We start from the raw sequence: 23,661 nt of genomic DNA on the forward strand, positions 1-23,661 counted from the left end.
ATACAATCATCTTCATAATTTTAATATACTAAAAGTATACACTGTCACCCCATGTACTTTACAGATTGCCTTAGCTAGTGCTCTTAAAGGAACCTAGTTAATATAATTCACCATGCTCAATACTACAGGACATGATACACCATAAACATATTTGCTGTGGGTAGCAGGAGTTAAATTCTTGTCTATTACAATAATAAGATTGGCTGAAATCTTGATGCTTTGTTCCTCCTGGCCTGCACAAACCAGTTTAGTGCTGGGTCATTATTGCTTTAGCTGCTCCCATAACCTTGTGTAGATGATTCTGTAACTTGTCTGAGAAAAGAATGAAGATTCTTTTTAATGACACACAAACGGGTTACATTTTATTTATTTTTGATTTTTTTAAATTGAGAGTGTGCAGAAAAGGCCCTTTAAGCCACACTGCCCAGCAAACCATCGATTTAATACTAGCCTAATCAAGGGACAACGTACAATGACCAATTAAGCTACTAACCAGTACGTCTTTGGACTATGGGAAGAACTAGAGCATCTGGAGGAAACCCATGCACTCGAGGAAGGAACATACAAAATTGCTTACAGAGGATGTCGAAATTGAACTCTGAACTCCAACGCTCCAAGCTGTAATAGTGTCACGCCAACTGCTATGCTACCGTGGCACCCCAACTTAATTTCTGTGGAAGGCACTTTCAACTGTAGTGTCCTGCAGTAGACCAAACATCCTCAATCACAGCAATCATTGGGACTTAGGAATATAAGGTGATGTCACCATCCCTGACTCAAACATTTTAAAAACAAATTGTTTAGAGCTTTTTAAAAGCTGATGTTTACACAAAATGCATTTTGCTTCGAAGAAGAAACAAGGTAGAGAGAGAAAGATTGGAAGCATTTGGAATCCATCAATGAACAGCAGATCCGATAGTAGTCAAAATTAAAAAGTATTAGAAACAATTACTTAATGAAGGGAGATAGTGTGAAATTCATTGCCACGGATGACTGTCTAGGCCATGTCATTGTGTATATTAAAAACAGAGGCTGATAGGTTCTTGATTAGTAAAGGTGTTAAAGGTTATGGGGAGAAGGCAGGAGAATGGGGTTGAGAGTGCTAATAAATCAGCCATGATGGAATGCTGGAGAAGACTTGATGGGGCCTAATTCTGCTCCTGTGCCTTATGGTCCATAATACTGAAGATCTGCACAGCTGATGGATTGTTTGGGACTAAACTTCCAATATAACAATGTGGTTTAACTTCAGTTTGCAAATCATTTGCAACCAGACAAGGTAAAGAAATTAAAAGCAAATTGTGAAAGGGAGACAAATACTAAAAATCATGTGAAGAAAGAGATGTAAAAGAATTTGGGGGGGGGGGGTAAATCTTGTAACTGCTCAGGATTGATACAGAAGCTCAGCAGATGGATTTTTTTTGTTACATAATGTCAATAGAAGAGAAGGCATACTAGAAATTAGGAATGTCAATAATGGCAAGCTCTTACAAGATGGACTCTTAACTTTTGTAAATGTCATGCAGATTTTAATTAGTTTGTTTCAATACTGCCTTAATATGTAGAAGAAACAAAAATACTGTATACCTTTAGTTCTAGAGGCAGAGGATGACAAAACAGGTTAGTTTTATATTTTGCTTGTCGGATTGTTGTAGTATTGTTCATAGTTGTATAAATTATTGACCTGAAATGACCCAAGCTTATTGGCATGTATTGCAAAATTTATTGTTTTTGCAAAACACAAACCAGCTCTGAGTCAATTAGCCTTTCACTTGTACTTACAAATTTATATAACTGGATCATGGCGTGACAAGAAAGAATACAGTTCTTCTGTACAAGCCCTTGGAACCACTGAATGAATTAGGTAAGTAGATTGGGAGGTCAGTGTTTCGTCAATACTAAACTAGATTGACAGTTTCTAATAAGATTTAAATGAGTAAAAATGTTTGTTTAAAGGCAGGACAAATTTGATTTTTTTTCCACTGATGACAGGAAAAATTTGGTATTTACAATCTGAGGCAGAACATAGGGTCCCATGAAATATTAAGAATATTTTATGCTTGATAAGTTAGCATACACAAATACAAGAGCAGCATTCTGGATAGTCTGTAAAGTGTTTAAAAAGACAAATACAATTTTGATTTGCAACCCTCTGCAAGGGTATTTGTGCACAGTGAAACCATGGATTAAAGTTAAATACAGATTCATAAATTTCTCCTAACACACATTTTCTATATGCTAATACATTCAAAATTACTTAATATACTGTACATCTTAATCATCATTTTGAACACATCAATAGCTTCAGAACATTAGTGCCAATCTGGAAAGTTATAAATATGTTCAATTTATTAAGACCATGTTTAGTATTTTGACATTATTGATAAAAACGTAATTGAACAATAACCATCTTTTCCCCAAAAGTTCTCAACTATTACACAGCATTAAAAGGCATGTGCAATTCCACAGTGGCAAATCTGGGATTTTCAGAAAGCACACCCATATTGTAAGGCTATTGGGTCTGAGATGCTATGGTCTTCAAAAACATTCATATTGCTTGCTGTCAAAAACCTAAACATCCCCATTTTGCAAAAATAAGTATCAAATAATAATGTAATGTGTGAAATACCATTATTAATGCCATTCTTCCCCCAAAATGTCTGACGGACAATCCAAAATTACCGTTACATGATTTCTGAAGGACTTAAATCACAAGTAAATGATCATCTGATGCTTTAAAACTAATAAACTAACTAGTTACTATAACTACAAACATGAGAAAATCTGCAAATGCTGGAAATCCAAAGCAACACACACACACACACACACACAATGCTGGAGGAATTCAGCAGGTCAGGCAGCATCCATGGAAAAGAGTAAAGAGTCAATGTTTCGGGCTGAGAACCTTCATTAGGTCCAAATGTGCTGAGTTCTTCCAGCATTTTGTATGTGTTGCTTTAGTTACTATAACTTACTTGATTTAAAAAAAAATCTAAATTCATTACAATGCAACCTCATCACACAGTATCAGAAAAAGTGGAAGCACAAAAAACTGCAACTTCTGAGCCTTAAAGGGAATTGTAAAAAAAATAGTGCTGTTGATGCTTCAGTTCACCAAGAATACAGTCAATGAGCAAAAGTTACAGGCATTTCACAGATAACCAAAATGTGATAATTTATTGTCGAGTGTCCTTTTCAAAATCTAGATTAAAATTCAGTCCACAAGTCTAGTGATGATGGAAACAGCAGATCTGTTTAATACCTTACATCTGAATATTGGTCACTCCATTTACAGTACTTTGCAACACTGGCAGATTAACACTCTGCATAACAGTTAACTGTGGAGAGCCTGCAGATATAGCGACAGGAGTTCCACTTGGCATTTGTCCAACCCTTGTTGCATGTGTTAACATGTTATTCATGTGACTAGTCATAGCTAAGCAGGCAGGTACTGAAATCGTTGTCACAATGCTGGTGTTGGTAGTCCCACTTTTCTCCAATGTATTGTTGTCAAGGACCAGACTTTGTGAATTTGCTGCACCTAACTGTTCAACATTAGCCAAGGTATGTAGGTGAGGCTGTACTGAATCTGTTGGTGCATGAAGCATTGCAAGCTCATTAAATGTGGTTGCCATGGAGGTTCCTTGAGTTACCATTGTGATAGAAGGCAGATCAGCTGCCCTCCAATCTGATGATCCCGAATTGTCATGTTCATGTCCACTGGAGACGTTTCCATGGAGCGTTACAGCATTTTGATCACTTATCAACTCTGTACAAGATGTTGTGTTGTCTTGTGCATGAGAAGGGGAAACTTGCTCACAATCAACAAATGCTTGGAGGTCTGTACTTCGAACATGTCCCTTTTTGGAGCCTTCGTCCAAAGTGACAACGAAGGACTGCCACGGTGCAGTCTTGTCGTGGACCTGTTAAGAATAAGGTCAAGTTTAAAGTATGGTTTCCTCAACATGAAGTGAATAATGCATTCATACAGGGTGGGTGGGGGAAACCTACTTGTCTGCAAACATTTCCAATCTGTACTTTCCCAAATATCTTTTAAATGAAGCTAGTTCTAATCTTCCACAAATTCTATCTATTGTCTTTATCATTTTAAATACCTCTACCTGATCTCCTCACAATCTCCCATTACAAATGTTGTCCTATATTTGTATAGGGAATGTTTATAAATATACACTGCTATAAGAATTTCTAGAGGGATCACAAATTATGTTTGTTAAAATCTTAAAACTGTTGAGCTAAAGCTTTGTTAGGAAATGGGAGCATGTAAATTCAGGTAAGCAGGAATCAATTTTATTTCCATTTAAACCTTAAGATCATTGGTAGTGCATGTTATTCCTGAACCAGGAAGGTGTATATTTGCAAATAGTGCCTAATGGGGAAAAAGTCTCATACAATTTGGAATCATTTGGATACTTACTGAAGCATGTCTTCTGAGTGTGGATTTATCAGTAAAAGTCCTTCCACAGGCACTGCACATGAAAGGTTTCTCCCCTGAATGTATCCGATAATGCCGCTGCAGCGCATTCAACTGTGTGAACAGTTTGCCACATTGATCACAGCCATAGGGCCTTTCACCTGGGGAAAAAACACTTTATAGTGATTGATCAAACAAATGTTTTGAGTCACCAATTCTTTGAAGAGCAGTCCATTTAGCCACACACCATTACTTTTTCGATACACCATTTTTTTTTATGGTGAGGCACTATATTACTCGAATTTCCTCTTCTTTTCAATAGTGGCCACAATTAGTGCGTTAATCGACTGGGTGGCAGGCAGAAGTTATGAAATCTGGTATATAAAATTTTGTGAGGCATATTTAACTTACTGCTGAATTCACCTAATTGCTTCTACTTGGATAGGGCTGGAAGAAAACTGCTTACCCAGCAATAATGAGATCAAGATAAAATTTTACTAGTACAGGCTCTTGATTTGAATATCCTGAACGGAAGATAAAAAAGGTATCTAGTACAAATAACATTTGCAAATTAACAAACCACTCCACTCTCATTACTAAAATTTCCCTATTTCTTTGCTCTTAATGTTGTGAGACTTAAAATACAAATACTCAATTTTATATCTTTAGAAAATCTACTCAATTTCTGATTTAATATCGGATTTTAAGGAAATACTGTAACAAGAAGTTTTCAGAGACTGATAACAAAAAAGATAAAACAAAATCAAATCACACCTGTATGAACTCTAAGGTGCTGTTGAAGAGAATTTCTTTGTGCAAAGGCTCGCAAGCAGATTTCACATTTAAATGGTTTCGATCCTGTGTGGATTCTATTGTGGTGTTTTAAATATTCTTTTGAAGCAAAACTTTTCCCGCATGTTTCACACATAAAAGGTCTTTCACCTGCAAGATAAAGTCAAATTAGTACAGCTACATAAAGTACCAGTGGCTTTGAACAGTATTGACTATACAAGAAGTGGGCCTTTCAGCTTCTCATGCCCACACTATCAATCAATCCAATCAAAGATATCCAGTATCCAACATCAATATCCACTCCCCCTTGACCTCATATTCCCCAACATCATATTGACATTTTAATAAGCATCTTTACATCTAAAGATTGAGTTAGAATTTATTGCACTTTGTGTGAGCATGTTCCCTATTTTCCTCACCCTTTGTATGCAGAACTTCTAACTTCTCATCTGAATACACTCAATCTAATTATAAATTGACATCTTGCTGCCTTTGATCCTTCTACCACTGGACAAAGTTTCTCTTCTTATCAAATCAGTTCCTAGCCTTCTATATTCTAGGGAGCACAAGTTCATATAATGTTTCATAATCCAATGTACTGGCGATGATGTGGCTTAATCACAATTCTTGATTTATGTCCTATATCAGACTGTACTAGACTTGCACCAAAACTCTAAAAAAGGGAAATAAATTATTACCTGTATGAGATCTCTTGTGATATATCAACATATGATTCTGTGTGAACCTGGCACCACATTCTTCACAGGCAAAAGGCTTTTCACCAGTATGCACCCTTAAGAGAGCACACATTCACACAAAATAGAGAAAGAGAAATGAATCTTGAGACAGTATGGTCTATAGATATTCACAATATTTGAAGATAAAATTCCAGACATATCAGACATTCAATAACTTATACTGAATTATACAGTCTTGAGAACTTGCATAATCCTAAATGATTACTGCTCTGAACTTCAAATATCAGGAAACATTTGTTGACACAAGAGACTGCAGATGCTGTAATCAGGTGCAAATAAATAACAAACCTCAAGAGCAGGGTTTCCTGGGGTCTATGAACCCCTCTGTTAATGGTAAGGCTCCATGGCATAAAAAAGATTGGGAGCCTCTGCTCTAGAGAAACTCCAAGGGCCAAGAAGCATTAGAGAATGATACGGAGTACTGATGAAACCTGAGTTGTTAACCATCCCTCTACCTCCAATGTTGTCTGACCTGCTGAGTTCCTCCAGCAGTTAATTTTCTTTTAGTACATTTAATTTTTCACTTTTGTACTGTAACTAAGATCTACTAATCTCCATTGCAAAATGAATAATACAGCCTCTTTTTATTACCTTTTAGGAGAAATGACTAAAGGAAAGTAATTACAATATCTTTCATTCCAATGATTATTATCATTTAAATGTTCAACAAATTTTCCAGAGTTTCATCAACTAAATAAAGCAAAACAAAAACAAGGTGACAAAACTGGTCCCATACCAGTATCCTGTGAAATCCTCTACTGAAATGTCATAGTCTTTTCTACCTCCCCACTTCCAAGAATCTTTAAGTCTCATCTCTTTGCTTTACTCTATTTTACTACCTGTTAAATGTAGGATCCAGACCTTTACACTTTGACAGTTTATGAGACTAATGTATAAATGCATGTGACTATGACCTCCTATTTTCTGTTCTTCCCTGGAGAAAGCACTCAAGCAATACTGTATCACAGATCCAAAGTCTCAAGATTGGTAATGGTGGAATGCTAGCATAAAGTATGATAGTATACATTTTGAGAATAATTAAAGTAGGTAAGTCATTTTGCCCCTTGTGTTTACTCTGCCACTTAGTAATACCCTGTAACTTTCCTCTCCAATCCCCAGACCCTTGAATTTAAGTGTGTTCGACAATCTACCAAATCTGTATTCCACAAATCATTGTCTGACAATGCCAATTTTGAATCTGAGATACAGAACTGGTATTGGCTTTCAAAAACTTTTCACTGTATGTGTAACAAACTGATAATTCTATGGAATATAAAAAATACAAAAGCATAACTCTTTAAATAGACTGCATGATCAAAGGCAAAGTCTGTCATGTTCATGCAAAGCAAAATACTGCAGATGTCAAATCTGAAAGGAAAATACTTTTAATGCTCTGGTCAGGCAAAATATTTAGTGAGACAAAGAAGAGTTGTCTCAGGAAGATAATGTTTCATCAGGAGTGTCATTAATCTGAAACGTTAACTCCATTTGTTTCTCTTAAGATGCTGCCTGACCTACTGTGTCAGTGTTTTCTGGTTTTCTTGTTGACTTGTTTATGATTTGGAGATTACTTATTCAACTTCAAATTTTACTAAACATCTTGCAGTTTTGTGATTGAACTCAATCTGGTTAAAATATTAAGTTAAATTATACTGCTGTAATGAGGTAAAGATAAATAGAACAGCCTCTGCAACATCATGGATCTAAATAATGAAACAATTACATTACTGAAGTGGTAGAGGTCATTAGATAATATGTTTCTACCTCAGATGCACCTTCAGTGCAGATGGCTGAGAAAATTTTGCGTGGCATACTGTGCATTCATAAGGTTTGTCTCCAGTGTGTGTCCTTTCATGGAGCCTCAAGGCAGTTTTAGAACTCAGTCCTTTACCACACTGCAAGCATAAGTGGCGCTCTCCACCACCCTCATGAACCTGAAGGTTATGGCGCTTCACATCTTTTTTCCTTTTAAACTTTTTACCACAGAGTGAGCATGGGAAGCGACGTTCGTCAATATGAACGCGTCTTTGGTGACTTTTTAAGTTGCAGCGATTTTCAAAAGTCTGGTCGCAGGTCTCACAGCGGTAAATGATTTCTGGAGTAATCCCATGATTTTGTTCAGTGTGCTTCAAATAGCTTTTCTCATACTGAAAGTCTTTCTCACACTTATCACATTTGAAATTTCCACCTCTTCTCTTCTTCTCATTCTCATCAGATGTCTTTCTGGTATCCTCATCCAATTCAATATCACCATCTTCACTTTCAGCTTCTTCCTCTTCTTCATCATCATCCCCTTCCATTATCTCTTCATCATCCGATTTTTCAATGACAACTTCTATACTTGTTTCTTTCTTGACCTGGTCTTCAAAGTTTTGATTATTTTCCACAGAAGTCAATCTTTCAGATTCTTCTTCCAAATTTTGATTTACCTTCTCTTGCTCTCTTAATTTCCGAGTATATTTCTTTTTGGGAATTTCTAAAAAGACTTTTCGACCAGCTAGCCTTCCACTGCTTCGTTTGGCCTTTACAGTTAATGTTTTCCCCATTTTCTTTTCCTTATCTGATTTTTCCCAGCTTTTTGTTCTGGTGGTTGCTGGGGTTGCATTCAAATCCTTCTCATGATCTTTCTCTTCATCTGAAATGTCTTGGCTAGAGGATACTTTGCAATTCCTCACTGCAGAAGGCATTGTTGATATGTTTCGAGAAGGAATAGATACAGAATCTCTAAGCTGCTTGTTGTCTTTTTGTCCCTCTACTCCACGAGAATCAGCCAAACTGCCCAAGTCCATCAAAGCTGTCTCAAGAATCTGTTCTTTTACCTGACTGCAGACTTCTGCAAGCTCTTTGCACTTCAATTTCTCTGCAATCTCCTGTATTCTTTGTACCCTCTCGGCCTCAACCTCCACTTTTGCTGTATAAACAAAATCCAGAAAAGAGGCAAAGTCTGCTGTATAGATATCTTGCAAAGTTACGATAGTAATTTTAGTGTTCACCATTTCATTAAGGAATAGTTCCTTGAAGTAACTGCTGGCAGCAGCCAACACAGCTTTGTGAGCAACAAATTCTTCTTTGTTGCCCTGGTGCTCTATCTGCACTGTCACATCACAGAAGTAGCATAAGATGCGGAGCCTGTGCATTTCTTCCAACAGGTTTTTAGGGGCTGCTTTTGACTCCAGTACAACTTGATTGCTTACCATCTTCCTTTATTAAGTTCAACTCCTGCAATAAAAATATACACAATTTCAACAATTGTTGCTTACAATATACATTCTGGATTTAAAAGGCTAGAAGATCAAAAATGTTTTTATTGAATGGGTTTTCCAGTTTGGGGAAAATATATTTAATTCCTGACTCATGGCCACCCATATATAAAGCTCCCATAGGTATTTAATTCAAATGAGAACCAGTCATGGAGGGGAAAAAAATCTGTTAACATGTAACCACCCTGCTGTAGACAGACACCATTGTCTCTTAAGAACAGAAACTGGTAGTTACACAATGGGAGGAGTTTGCTGTAGAAAATTAGCAACCACTTCTATTGACACTTCTGCAATGATACTCTGTTATGTAACCTTCACCAAAACTTCAAGCCTATCAAAGCAAGCCACTGAATGTGGGACATCTTGAATCTGCACCATTATAACTAAGCAGGGAAAGGCTGTAAATTCATCAAGAGCGTCATTCAATACTGTATAAGTATGGTAACCACAAAATGATTGTGTATTCTTAGATGGACAAAATCGACTTGTACATGTTGCCAGACAATAACCCATATATCTAAACAAAACTACAAAATATAGGCTAGACAACTCATTCTCTCCTCGTATGTCAGACCTGTCATTCCAGAGACCAGTCTAGTGAAACATTGTTCAGTTCCTTTTACAATATCCTTTTTTTAAAAGATAATGAAAACTGTTCATGTAAAGTCCTAGTTGCCCCAGGCATCTGCACGTTGGCTTTCAGTGACTCATGCAAAAATGAACATCCATACTTCTCCAATCTCACATGATTTTAAAAAAAGCAGCTTTCTTTTGTTTTTTTCCCACATTGTACTCTATCCACATGTTGTTCACGCATTTAACTTGAAGACAACTTGCATACTCTTCACTAACCATATTCCCAGTTGGTTTTATTATCAGCAAACTGAGAAAAATTATAATTGGTCCCCTCAACCAAATTATTATGAAAGATTATGAATAGTTGGGGATGTGTCCACAAGACACAGATTGCCAACCTGTGAAGGACCTCTTGATCTGTTGATTGACTTTCAATCCATACTAAGACATACCGGATACAATGCTCCAGACTGGATTGCTGATTCAGGGAAGACAAGAGGTGTGGGATCTGCATTTCATGATAAACTCTTCATGGTGCTCAGATGTAGTGGCCTTGTATTACTCTTGTTCTCCTGACCCGAAGCATCTAATGATTTAGTGCCAGCTGCTTTATCAGGTGAGTTCTCCTCCACAATCTTGACTGCAGTTTGCATACCGCCAAAGGCGAGCAATGAATTGAGTGCCGCAATGAGCAAACAAGAAACAGCCTACCCTAATGCCTTTCAAATCATTGTCAGGGATGTCAATCAGGCTCGTTTGAAGAAAAATCTCTCCCCAATTATCATTCTCGTATCACCTGCAGCACGAGGGATCCCAACACACTCACTCACTCTTACACTACAATTAGGAATGCTTACCATTTATTCCTAGACCACATTTTGGGAAATTTGATCATCTGGCTCCTCTCCTGCCTGCCTGCATACAAGAAGGAGCTAAAGCACAAAGCTCCAGAGGTAAGAACAATCTAAGAGGTGGTCACAGGAGGCAAATGAGTGGCTATAAGATAGCTTCAAGTTGGTGGACTGGGCCGTGTTCAAAAACGCAGAGGATTCTGATGTCAGTTGTGAACAAGTGTGTCCCCACAAAATCATTCAGAGTCTTCCCGAACCAAAAGCCGTGGATGAACCAAGAGATTCGTAATCTGATGAGGGCTGGATCAGTAGCAAGCAGGTCTGGTGAGCAAGTAAATATAAGAGGTCCAGCTATGACCTCATGCGAAATGGCAATTCTGGACCAAACTTGAATCACAGAAGGATGCTTGACAGCTAAAACTCAGCTTGAATGCTATCACCTCCTACAAGGTAAAACCAAGTGATACGTGTGACAGGATTTCACTCCCGGGTGAGCTTAATGACTTTTATGCTTCTTCTTATCAACACTGTTGTCAGCCCATCAAAGATGGTGACAGATCAGCATATAGGAGGGATATGCTACTGGACGATAATCATTGAGGCAGGTTACCGTATTCTTCTATGACACCTGCATAACTGAAGCCTGCTTGTACCTCAGACTGCTGAAGCAAGAGGTTAAGGATATTAGTGAACACTCTAGCCAGTTGATCAGCATATGTTTTTAGTACTTGGCCAGATATCCTGTCTGTGCTGGATGCTTTTCATGTGCTCACTCTCCTGAAGGCTGCTCGCATGCTGGGCTCAGAAACTAAAATCACAGGATCATTGGGGGCTGTGGGAGTTTGTGATGATTCCTTTATGTTTTGACAGTCAAAGTGAGCGTAGGTGGCACAGAGCTCATCTGGAAGCAAAGCGCTGTTGTCACCGATGTCACTTTATAAGAGGTAATGATGTTCAGGCCCTGCCACAACTGTCGGGCATCCTTCATTGATCCAAGTTCATCCAGAATTGCCACTTCACCCATTAGATGACTTTCGGGAGATTGTACCTGGACCTCTTATAACTTTCTTGGTCACCAGATTTGAATGCCTCTAGTCTGGCCCTCAGCAGATTGCAGATCTCATGGTTCATGCAGGGCTTCTGGTTGGGAAAGACGCAATGATTTTGTGGGAACACACATCCACAGATGTTCTATCAAAGTCCATGATAACCATGGAGTCATTCACATCCACAGACGAGTTCTTGAATAAAGCCCAGTCCACCAACTCAAAAAAAAAAATCCAGTAGCTGTTTCTTTGCCTTCTGCGACCACCTCTTTTGTTGTCCTAATTTCTGGAACTTTGTTCTTTAGCTTCTGCCGGTATGCAGGGAGAAGGACAGCTAAGTGATCAGACTTACCATGCTCTTTTCTTGCTGCTGCCATCAGGAAGGAAGTACAGCACCTTCAAGTCCCACTCTACCAAGTTCAGGAACAAACCTTCAGGGGATAACTTCACTCACCCCAACACTGAACTGATATAACCACCTATGGACTCACTTTCAAGGACCCTGTAACATGTGTTCTCTTATTTATTTATCTATCTATCTATTTATTTATTTATTATTCTTTTTTTTCCTTTTTTGTATTTGCACAATTTGTCTTTTGCATATTGGTTGTTGATCCGTCTCAGTTTTTCATTGATTCTATTGTTTTCCTTTATTTACTGTGAATGCCTGCTCAAAAATAAATCTCAAGGTAGTAACACACACAAATTGCTGGAGGAACTCAGCAAGCCAGGCAGCATCTGTGGAAAAGAGTACAGTTGAAGTTTCGAGCCAAGGCCCTTTGGCAGGACATCTACGTTTCGAGTCGGGAACCTTAGGCAGGATGTCAACATTTTGGGTCGAAAACCTTCAGTGGGACAGTCCTGCTCAGGGTAGTATATAGTTACATATATGTACTTTGATAATAAATTTACTTAAATAATAACCTGATTCCCTAAACTTCTGCTTGGAGCAGTTTTGAAAGCCTTCTGAAAACCCAAATACACATCCATTGGTATTGCTTCAAAGAATTCCAATAGATCAGTTAGTTCCATTTTCCCTTGCAGTTATCCATGTTGACTCTGCTCAATTCTATTGTTATTTTCCAACAGCACTGATGTCAAACTTTTATTCTACATTCTGGTAATTTTCCCATGACTGACATTAGGTTAACAAGCAGGTAGTTCCACGTTTTCACTTCCTCCTGCCTTTCTTCAAAAATGACATCAATTAATTCATTAATTTCTTTGTAAATCTAATACAGTTTAGGTTAATTTAGTTAGGATCCAACAACATAATACACACCCATTGCACACTACAAATTTTGCCCTGTATACAGCAATGAAATAAATCATATCCCTCTGGAAGGACAGAACAGCTGAGGTATAGACCAAAACGTAATCTTACAGGAAACGTTACACCAGGGTTTCATAGTATTAGACTTGATTGTCATTGGTGGTATAATATACTGTGCACAACATAAAAACAATGCTTTATTTTAAACAAGATTGAATAATATTATTTACCAAAAACACTAATATATAATTAATATAAACACCTATATAATTATTCATGCAGCTGTATTATACTCTATTATGCTATTAAAATAGATTTTGACAAATACAAACAGAATAGTTTTCCTTTACATTTCAAGTTTTCTGTGAAATATAATCTATAATTAATATAAAGTATTTCTGGATGTCAGAATACTCAGTGCATTAAGCATGATCTGGGCAGAAGGAATCTAAGTTAATATTTCATGTTGTTGAATAGATTGAGTGTAGTTGATTTTATGGAGGTAGTGATGGGGTTGGGGAGGGGATGGAAACTCAAAAAAGGAAGGGGTGTAAGTGATTAAATGATATAGTGTAAAACAATAAGGTATGACAAAAGAAAGTACTGGCAAAGATAGAAGCACCGGCAGCAGTTGCTCTCCAGTTGGAGGGTGGCAAGGGCAGTGGTTGTGATTTGAAATTAATGAGCTCAATAACGAGTCTGGAATGTGGTCAAAAGATTAGGTTCTGTTCCTCAACCTTCTGTTCAACTTCAGAAGAACACTGCAGGAGACAAGAGAGAAAGATTCCAAAATGACATTGAGCCAGAAAATTAAAATGACAAGCAAACCTAAACTCTACACCATGATTTGAGACTGAAGGGACATTATTGCAAAGAAGCGTCCAATAGGTGTTTGAGGAATTTTGATGAATACTGAGAAAGGCTTGGAGCATATAGCAGAAGAGTGGATAAGAGGAAGAGGCTCATTTGCTCAGGACGCATAACCGCTCCTCCCTCCCTCCCCCTCATCTCAACATAGATGCCTCCCAGGAGCTGGGTGCTGGGTCCATTGCTTACACATGATTACATATCCAAACACCCGAGCAATCACATTGTCAAGTTTGCCGATGACATGACAGTGGTGAGGCTCAACACCAACATGATGAGATGACCTGCAGAGAGGAGGTGGAAGAACCTGAGGCCTGATGCCAGGCAAATAACCTCTTCAATGTCAACAAGGCAAAGGAGATGGTTATCGACTTCAGAACTTGCCACACTTACACCCCTCTTTACATTGGCAGCAGAGCAGTAGAAACTGCGAGCAGTTTCAAATTCCAGTGAGTTCACATCTTGCACAGCCTCTCATGGGCCACAGTAGCATAGCAGTCAAATGCGATGATCTTACAACTAGGGGCGTTTTGGAGTTTGGAGTTCTATTCTGGCGCCATTCTCTCCGTGGAATACATAGGTGTTCCTTGGGTGCTCCAGTTTCCTGTCATCGTCCAAAGATTATTAATTGATCATTGTAAGTTGTTCTGTGATTAAGTTAGGGTTAATCGGGTTTGTCGGAGGTTGCTAGGACAGCATAGCTTGAGGGGCCAGGAGAACCTACTTGTGCTGTATTGCAAAATAAATATTTTAAAAAACACATCCTTCACAATGCCTTACTTCGAGCCAGATGAAGAGAACTGGACTATGCACATCTACACTCACATCATTCTAAAGATGTGCCACAGAGACATCCTGCATCACTGCCATGCTACAGAGATTGCACTACAGTGGACAGGAAGGCTTGACATGGCTAGTCAAAACTGCCCAATGCGTCACCATCAAGAACATGTACACTGAAAGGTGCCGGAAAAAGGCCAGTAACATAATGAAGGATCCTTTTCGCCCTGTTCATGGACTTTGTCCCACTCCCATCAGGAAGGAGGTTATGTAGCATCCATGACTGGACTACCAGTCTAAAAAAGTTACCTTCCCCAGGAAGTACCTCCACATCCCCAACAACCACTATTTCATAATTTTCTGTTAGTCACCTTATGTACATACACTCCTGTGCCTGACATTACCTTTTAGACATACAATCAATGTATAAAAGCTATGTTATGCATTTATATTTGTTATTTTTTATTGTTATTGTGCTCTTTATTCTTTTTTTTTGTGTGTGCTGCATTAGATCTGGAGTAACAATTAATCTCTTTTGTACATGTGTACTGGAAATATTAGACAATCTTGAATATGAAGCACAAACATCAGAACATATTGATGAGCCTGGTTTCTTCACTGTAGATTCAATGTAATAAATTTCACTACATTGGCTGCTGAAGCACAGCTGTTTGATGTATTGTTTTCAAATTTAGAAAGAAAAATAAAAAAAAGTACCAGAAAATGATACATTTAAAAAATTAGCTAGAAAGCAAAACTGGTATATTCCTACAGCTTTGAAGTATTTGAAATAAAAACTAATTAATTTTTTACTACATTCCAAAATGATCTAAAGAAAGAATCTAATTTGTATTGGATGAACTTGCACACATTTTGTTGGTGTACAATATATTCATTCAATGACAATATTATTAATTTGTTTTCTAGTGGCAAGGTTAATGCCAATAATTCAATGCTGTTTCATAGCTCAGAAATCCTGCTGGTTCAGCATATGGTTCATCAGAAACAAAAACAGAAGATGCTGTAAATACTTAGCTGGTCAGGTCACATTTTCTAGGAAGAGAAATAGCTGATGTTTTAGCAACATATACAAAATGCTGGAGGAACTCAGCAGGCCAGACAGCATTTATGGAAAAGAGTACTGTCGACGTTTCAGACCAAAACCTTTCAACAGGACTACAGAAAAAAAGCTGAGAAGTAGATTTAAAAGGTGGTGGAGGGAAGAGAGCAACACCAAATAATAGGTGAAATGTGGAGGGAGAGGGATGAAGAGCTGGGAAGTTGACTGGTGAAAGAGACAGAAGGCCATGGAAGAAAAAGGGGGGAGAAGCACCAGAGAGAGGCGATGGGTAGGCAAGGAGATAAGGTGAGAGAGGGAAAAGGGGAAGGGAAATGGTGAAGGGCGGGGGGGGGGGGTATTACTGGAAATTTGAGAAATCGATGTTCATGCCATCAGGTTGGAGGCTAACCAAACAGAATCCAAGGTGTTGTTCCTCCAATCTAAGTGTGGCCTCATCACAACAATGGAGGAGGCCATGGATGGACAAATCTGAATGAGAATGGGAAGTGGAATTAAAGTGGGTGGCTGCTGGGAGATCCTGCTTGTTCTGGCAGACATAGCGTAGATTCTTGGTGAAACAGGTTTCCACTCTACACTGGGTCTCGCCAACATACAGGAGGCTCCACCGGGAACACTGAACACAGTAAATGACCCGGAAGGACTGATTAGGGCCCTGAGTGGTGAATGGGAGGTGGTGTAGGGGCAGTTGTAGCACTTGTTCTGCTTGCATCAATGGTGAGGGACAAATGGAACAGGAAGTCATGTAGGGAGCGATCTCGGCAGAAAGAAAGTGGGTAAGAGGGAAAGATGTGCTTGGTGGTGGGATCCTGTTGGAGGTGGCAGAAGTTTTGGAGAATTATGTGCTAGGTGTGGAGGCTGGTGGGGTGGTAGGTGAGGAGAAGAGGAACCCTATCCCTGGTAGGGTGGCGGGAAGATAGGGTAAGAGCAGACGTGTGTGAAATGGAAGGGATGCAGTTGAGGGCAAAGTTGATGGTGGAGGAAGGGAAGCCCCTTTCTATGAAAATAATTTCTATGAAGACATCCCCCTTCGTTCTAGAATGAAAAGTCTCATCCTGAGAGCAGATGCTGTGGAGGCAGAGGAATTGAGAGAAGGGGATGGCATTTTTACAAGTAGCAGGGTGGGACGAGGTACAGTGCAGAAAGCTGTGAGAGTCCATGGGTTTGTAATAGACATCGCTGGATAAGCTGTCTCCAGAGATAGAGATCATGATATTGATAAAGGGGAGGGAGGTATTGGAAATAGCCCAGGTGAACTTGAGGGCAGGGTGGAAGTTAGAGGCAAAGTGGATGAAATCGACTAGTTCAGCATGAGTGCAGGAAGCAGCACCAATGCAGTCATCGATGTAACGAAGGAAAAGTGCAGTGTTGGCTTGGAACATAAGACTGTTCCATGTAGCCGTCAAACAGACAGGCATAGACCCATGCGAGTGCCCATGGCTACCCCTTTTGTTTGAAGGAAGTGGGAGGAACCAAGGGAGAAATTATTTAGAGTGATCACAAGTGTCACTAGGTGTAGGAGAGTGGTGGTGAAGGGAACTGGTTAGGTCTAGTGTCCAAAAAAAAAACAGAGAGCTTTGAGGCCTTCCTGGTGGGGAATAGAGGTGCTTAGGGACTGGACATCCATAGTAAAAATAAGATCATGGGGGCCAGGAAAACTGAAATCATTGAAAAGATCCAGAGCAAATGAGATGTCACTGATGTAGGTACAGAGGGACTGGAACAAGCTGAAACAATGTGTCTACCTGGACAAGCAGGTTTGTGAATCTTAGGGAGGTAGATAGAAACAGGAGGTGCGGGGTGCAGGAACTTTGAGATTGATGCTGGTGGATTGGAGATCCCCAAAGTTAATAAGGTTGGTAATGGTATGGGAAACAATGGCCTGGTGTTCCTCAGTGAGGTCCTGTTCAAGGGGTAAGTAAGAGGAGGTGTCTGAGAGTACACCAGATTACTACAGCACCTCCCTTTATCTGCAGGTTTGATGATGAGGTTAGCATTGGTGCGGAGGGAGTGGAGAGCCGAACGTTTGGAAGGAGTGAGGTTGGAATAGGAGAGAGGAGTCTTGAAGTCTAGAATGGTTAATGTCCTGTCAGCTGTTGGTAATGAAAAGGTCCAGAGCAGGCAGAACATTAGGGTGGGCTGTCCAGGAAGGGGAGGAGGGTTGAAGATGGAAGAAGGGGTCATCAGTGCGGGGTGTGGAGTCCTTGCCAAAGAAATAGGCTCAGAGATGGAAAGGTGGAAGAAGAGCTCAGCATCGTGGCATGCGTGGAACTCACTGAGGTGGGGTGCAGGGGGAACAAAGGTGGAGCCCTTACTGAGGACAGAACGTTTTGCCTCAGAGAGGGTAAGGTCAGAGGGAATGGTGAAAACCCTGCACGGATGAGAGTTGGGATTAGAGGGGGTTGGTCGTGTCTAAGGGGAAGGGAGGTTTGGGGTGTTCAGGGTGGTGGGGGTCATCTCTTGTTTGTGAGCTGATTTTTCAGGTCAGAGATCCTTTGTCAGATCAGTCATAGAAAAGAACAGCACACAAACAGGCCTTTCAGCCCATCCAGTCCATATGGAACCATTTAAACTGCCTAGTCTCATCGACCTGCACTGAGACCATAGCCCTGTATACCCCTACCATCCATGTACATATCCAAATATCTCAAACATTGAAACTGAGCTCACATGCACAACTTGTGCTAGCAGCTTCTTCCACTCTCACGACTCTGACTGAAGTTCCCCCTCACGTTCCCCTTAATTTTTCACCTTTCACCCTTAACCCAAGACCTCTAGTTGTAGTTCCACCCAACCTCAGCAGAAAAAGGCTGCTTGCGTTTACCCCATGATCACTAGATGCAAAGTGTTTCCCTAAAAAAACTTATGTCACCTGCCCTGTCTCATTTCCTAACAGGAGTTCACATATCGCACTCTTGCTAGTTGGGACTTCTATGTACTAATTAAGGAAACTTTCCTGAACACATATGACAAACTCTATCCCATCTAGTCTTTTTACAGTGTGGGAGTCCCAGTCAGTATGTGGAAAGTTAAAATCACCTAATATAACAACTTTATGTTTCTTGCAACAGTCTGTAATCTCTCTACAAATTTGTTCTTCTGAATCTCACGGACTGTTGGATGGTCTGTAACATAATCCCATTAATGTAATAATATCTTTCTTATTCCTCAGTTCCACCTATAAAGCCTCACCAGACAAATTCTCCAGTCATTTTGACGGAGCACTGCCATGATAGCGGAGTCAAGGGATGTGGGAAGGCGGCAGGAATGGGGTACTAATTGTGGATGATCAGCCATGATCACAGTGAATGGCGGTGCTGGCTCAAAGGGCCAAATGGCCTACTCCTGCACCTATTGTCTATTATGACATATTCCCTGACTAGTAACGCCACCCCTTCCCTTTAGTACCTCCCACTCTGTCAGGTCTAAAACAATGGAACTCTGGAATATTGAGCTGCCAGTCCTGAAACCAAGTCTCACTAATGGCCACAATATCACAATTCCACGTGCCGATCCATGCCCTGAGCTCATCCACCTTTCTTACAATACTTCTTGCATTGAAATATATGTAGCTTGGGACATTAGTTGCACCAGGCTTAACCTATTGACTCCTGACTTTGTCTGGTCTTACCAACATCAGCCTCCAGAACCTCTCCACTATCTGTTCTGGCACTCTGGTTCCCATCCTGTTATAACTCCATTCCTGCACACACTTTCAAGATGACTGAAGGCCACTGACAAATTAAGGGAGCAAAAAAGACATCTTATCAAGAGGACATATAAAAATTTAAATAAAAGTGACAAAACAGAAAACAAATCTAAGAAAAACAATTGCCCAGGTATCTAAATTTTGTAGAATACATGAAATAATTGCTAAAACATGCTCTTCATTTCAAACTCTGTTCTCTCTTGACTCCAAGGGAGCTCATTCCTTACTCTCTAATTAAGGTGAGCAGGATCTCATTTCACTCACTCCCATTAAATTTAGCAGATTCACTGGGAACTTATTTATAATACTGTGTAACATTCCAAATAAAAGATTTTAAAATGTGTAGGAGTATTAATAAAGAATAACATTCAATTATCTGGAAAATTTGTCAATCTGACACTACTTAGCACACAGGATTAATGCAGTCTTACTGCACCAGAGAGGAGAAAGAACACAAGATGTCCTGAGGGACAAAATGTAAAAACAATCCTTCTGGAAAGCAAAACCCCATGTTGTAGAGGTGAGATAACGACAAGGTTAGAAATTGGCTGCCAAACTGAAATGAGCAATTTCTTTCTTCACATGTGTGAATCCTCCAAACACTCTTCAACAAATGACATAGATTCAAATTTGTTGCATGTGTTTGAAACTTGAGGACAGCTACTTGAAAGCCAAGGAGCTCGGAGTTTACAGTGGATAGACTGGAAAATAGTGATGAAACTACAAATGGGTGAGCCATAATCTCACTAAATGAGATTTGAGGGCCGAATGGTTTACTCCTCCCAATTTGTGTTCCTCCCAAAAAAAATCCCATGCTTTTAATGTACCACTACTGGTTTTTTTTGTTTAGTGGCTGTTTGTGGGAAGACGAATCTCAGAGTTGTATACTGCATACATACTTTGATACTAAATGCACTTTGAATACTTTTGCACCCGTATGTCTTTGGAACATGGGAGGAAGCCAAAGCACCCAGAGAAAGCCCATGCAGTCACAGGGAGGATGTGCAAACTCCTAAAAGAAAGTAGTGGGACCTGAACCTGGGTCACTGCTGCTGTAATAGTGTTGTGCTAACCACTACATTACCATGTCCCCCTCAAATGTTGAGTGTACAGTGAAGTTTCAAGCATTTAGTTCATGTCAAATAGTTATAGACCACTACATTGTTTCAGTTAAAGAAATGTTTTCTGATGAGGTCAGTAGAACAGCGTTTAAATTAACTCTTAAGCAATTTTGGCTGATAAGATCTGAAAATGTTTGAGTATTTGTACAGAGTATTCATTGAATATACATGTGAATATCCATTGTTCAGCATACTGAAGAGAGCCAAATGTTAACAATGAAAGTGGCTGATAAGTTACATATTTTGCCTTTGCATGCCTGAAACACCAATTTCCTGTACAGGTACAAGTCATAAACTGAATGTTATTTCTTTCCCGGAGAGAAAATTTAAACCAGAGAGGAGAAACTAATGTAGCAAACTGCATAATATCTCACATAACTCTTTGTCTCAAAACTAAGTCATCAAAAAATAAAGATTGTATCATTGTGAGCAGAACAGGTTATGTTGTTTAGTCCATGTAGTATCTGGAACTTGAAGGGCTACATAGTTTTCTTGCTTCATGAATTATTTTGTCACATCAAAGCAACGGGCATCAAATTTGTTCTGGCTATAGCCTGGAGTTTATTATGATCTCTACGTTAGCAACACTGTCTACTCACTCCCACCTTTGCACAATTCCAATGGAAACATCAAGTTTTCAAATAAAAATACAAAGCACAAAAAGACTAGTAATGCAGCATTAATAAAATTCAATTACTTTAGGTTAAGCAAAATATTATGAAAATTACACAACTGTGTTACAATCCAATTGTTGCATAACACAAACAGTTTGGGCAAAATAGATAATTTACTATTTACCCCTATGAAATATTATTTATTAATACTCCTTTGAAATCAATTTGAGTAGGAAGTCGGATGGATGTGGTTAGTTTAAATGTTTTCTAGAATAGATAAACAAGTACCAAATAAACAAGAGTCAGCATTAGTATATTGACATTAGATAATGGCATCAAATGTGAAGGGAAGCACTTGACACTAAGACACTCAGAAATCACTTCCTCACTACAGGAAGGATGCGGATACTACAGAAAGATTGCAGAGGAGATTCACAAGGATGTTGCCTGGATTGGAGAGCATGTCCTGTAAGAGTAGGTTGAGTGAACTCGGCCTATTTTCCTTGGGGCAGAGAAGGATGAGAGGTGACCTGATAGAGGTGTATAAGATGATGAAAGGTATTGATCGTGTGGATAATCAGAGACTTTTTCCCAGGGTTGAAATGGCTAACACGAGTGGGCATTGTTTTAAGGTACAGAGGGGATGTCAGGGGTAGGTTTTTCACACAGGGAGTGGAGAAATGCACTGCCAGCGATGGTGGTGGAGGCGAATACAATAAGGTCTTTTAAGAGACTCTTAGGTATATGGAACTTAGAAAAATAGAGGGCTATGCAGTAGGGTAATTCTAGGTAGTTTCTAAAGTAGGTTACATGTTCGGCACAACATTGTGGTCTGAAGAGCCCGTAATGTGCTGTAGATTTCTATGTTCTACATAAATGTGAAATTCCACCCACGTCGAGACTTTTAATTTTGATCCTGCTAATTAACCAGTTAGGATAGGGGACTCTTACGCCTTCAAGATCACTGTCAAAGTGTAATCTGATTAAGGTTTAGAGATTGGCAGTCATGTTCTAAACTGACCATATATACCCACTGTAATAGGTTTGTCCCAACAATCATGCAGTTGGTAGGGCATTTGCCTCACAGTGCCAAAGTCCTGGGTTTGATCCTGACCTCTGGTGCTGTCTGCATGGAGTTTGTATATTCTTGATGTTACTTAGTAGGAATCCTCCAGGTGCTTGGAATTTGGGAAAAAATCAAAAGTGTGGGTTGTCAGGTTGCATCTAGTATGCGGATGAGTGGTAGAATCTGGACAAAGACGATGAGAATGTGGGGAGAATAAAATGTGTGATTAATGTAGGATTAATGTAAATAGGGCATTAATTGTCAGTTGTAGGGCTGTTTCCACAATATATCTTATGATTTTCAACAAATTAAGAACCAAAGGATGACAAATTTCAAGTGGTGCAATACCGCATCTGGGTTTGTGATCTAGTGGACAGCGGATCTTTATAAAAGACTTTGCCTTTTTTTTTGTGGTTTATGACCACATTAAGAAGACTGAACACTTGCTTGCTCCTCTTAGTAAAAATAAAGATATCATAGCATTGAGAGAGTTCCAAGAAGACATACCAGATTAACTCCGAGGATGAGAGGGTTATCAGTACTAGAGAGGCTAGACAACTACCCTCCCAGCCATTTTTATACCATGGAGTTTTACCATTAACCGAGGGGTCGGTGGACCACAGGTTAGGAATCCTTACTCTATTTTTAGAGTTTTCTGTGCACCCCACCCCAAACCATTTCCTTGTATACAAAAATTACAGCACTTGTTAAAAAAACGACTTATAACGACTCAAAATACGTTCAAGGTCATAAACACACGAGATTCTGCAATACTGAAAATCCAGATCAACACTCACAAAATGCTGGAGGAGCTCAGGAGGTCAGGCATCATCTACGGCCCGAAACATCGACTGTTGTTCCTCTCCACAGATGCTGCCTGACCTGCTAAGTTCCTTCATCATTTTGTGTGTGTGTTGTTCTACTTCTAAGGTCCGGTGGGGCACTTCGGAAGCAGTAAACAATGTAGAATAAATCAGAGGGGCTTTGAACGCAGTGTATCCCCATTCGGGAAAGTACAATTCTGCAAGACAGTGACCTGTCCCGTAACCCTGTGTGTGTGGTGGTCGTGGGGAGAAAGTTCACCTCTGACACGATCCAGACCATGTGCTGCTCCCAACACCTGTACCTTCCGCAGTCCTTCTCTCCAGCAGTCTCAGCACCCCACCCCACCCCATCCCATCCCCAACGCCGTCTCGCCACTCCACTCCCTCCAGCCTCCTGTCAGTATCAGGTCGGCGGCCCCGGGTGCTCCCACTCGCCTCCCCACCCCAGAAGCACAGGATCGACTAAGCGAGCGCGAACAACGGCCTGACTCACGACTCACCCGAACGCGGGGCTGCGCGGCCCAGGCCGCCCGTGTGCAGTAGGCCAAGAGCTGGCTGAAACCGGGTGGGTGGGGGCAGGGGCTCTAGGTCGCCATCGCGCGGCGGTGGGAGGG

At 39.9% G+C, this 23,661-nt stretch overlaps 1 protein-coding gene across 1 annotated transcript; it reads right to left on the bottom strand.

Moving 5' to 3' along the window:
- Position 1: 1 nt before the first annotated feature.
- On the bottom strand, positions 2-23,661 carry LOC140730630 (GDNF-inducible zinc finger protein 1-like). Its single transcript, XM_073051348.1, has 6 exons — positions 23,548-23,661; positions 7,747-9,201; positions 5,923-6,017; positions 5,207-5,374; positions 4,436-4,593; positions 2-3,923 (listed from the first exon to the last, which is right to left on the bottom strand). The coding sequence occupies exons 2-6, from the start codon at positions 9,177-9,179 to the stop codon at positions 3,264-3,266; spliced, it is 2,514 nt and encodes an 837-aa protein (XP_072907449.1). The 5' UTR covers positions 9,180-9,201; positions 23,548-23,661; the 3' UTR covers positions 2-3,263.

Source organism: Hemitrygon akajei, chromosome 7 (genome assembly GCF_048418815.1).
Source record: "Hemitrygon akajei chromosome 7, sHemAka1.3, whole genome shotgun sequence".
NCBI classification, from domain to species: Eukaryota; Metazoa; Chordata; class Chondrichthyes; order Myliobatiformes; family Dasyatidae; genus Hemitrygon; species Hemitrygon akajei.

What these genes read in the sequence shown, in the direction of transcription:
- LOC140730630 (XM_073051348.1), bottom strand. Translation starts at nt 9,179, where the DNA reads ATGGTAAGCAATCAAGTTGTACTGGAGTCAAAAGCAGCCCCTAAAAAC. An exon ending in GCACTGAAGGTGCATCTGAG is followed by an intron (nt 6,018 to 7,746) that starts GTAGAAACATAT and finishes TGCTCTCTTAAG; the next exon opens with GGTGCATACTGGTGAAAAGC. An exon ending in GCACCTTAGAGTTCATACAG is followed by an intron (nt 4,594 to 5,206) that starts GTGTGATTTGAT and finishes TTTTTTCCCCAG; the next exon opens with GTGAAAGGCCCTATGGCTGT.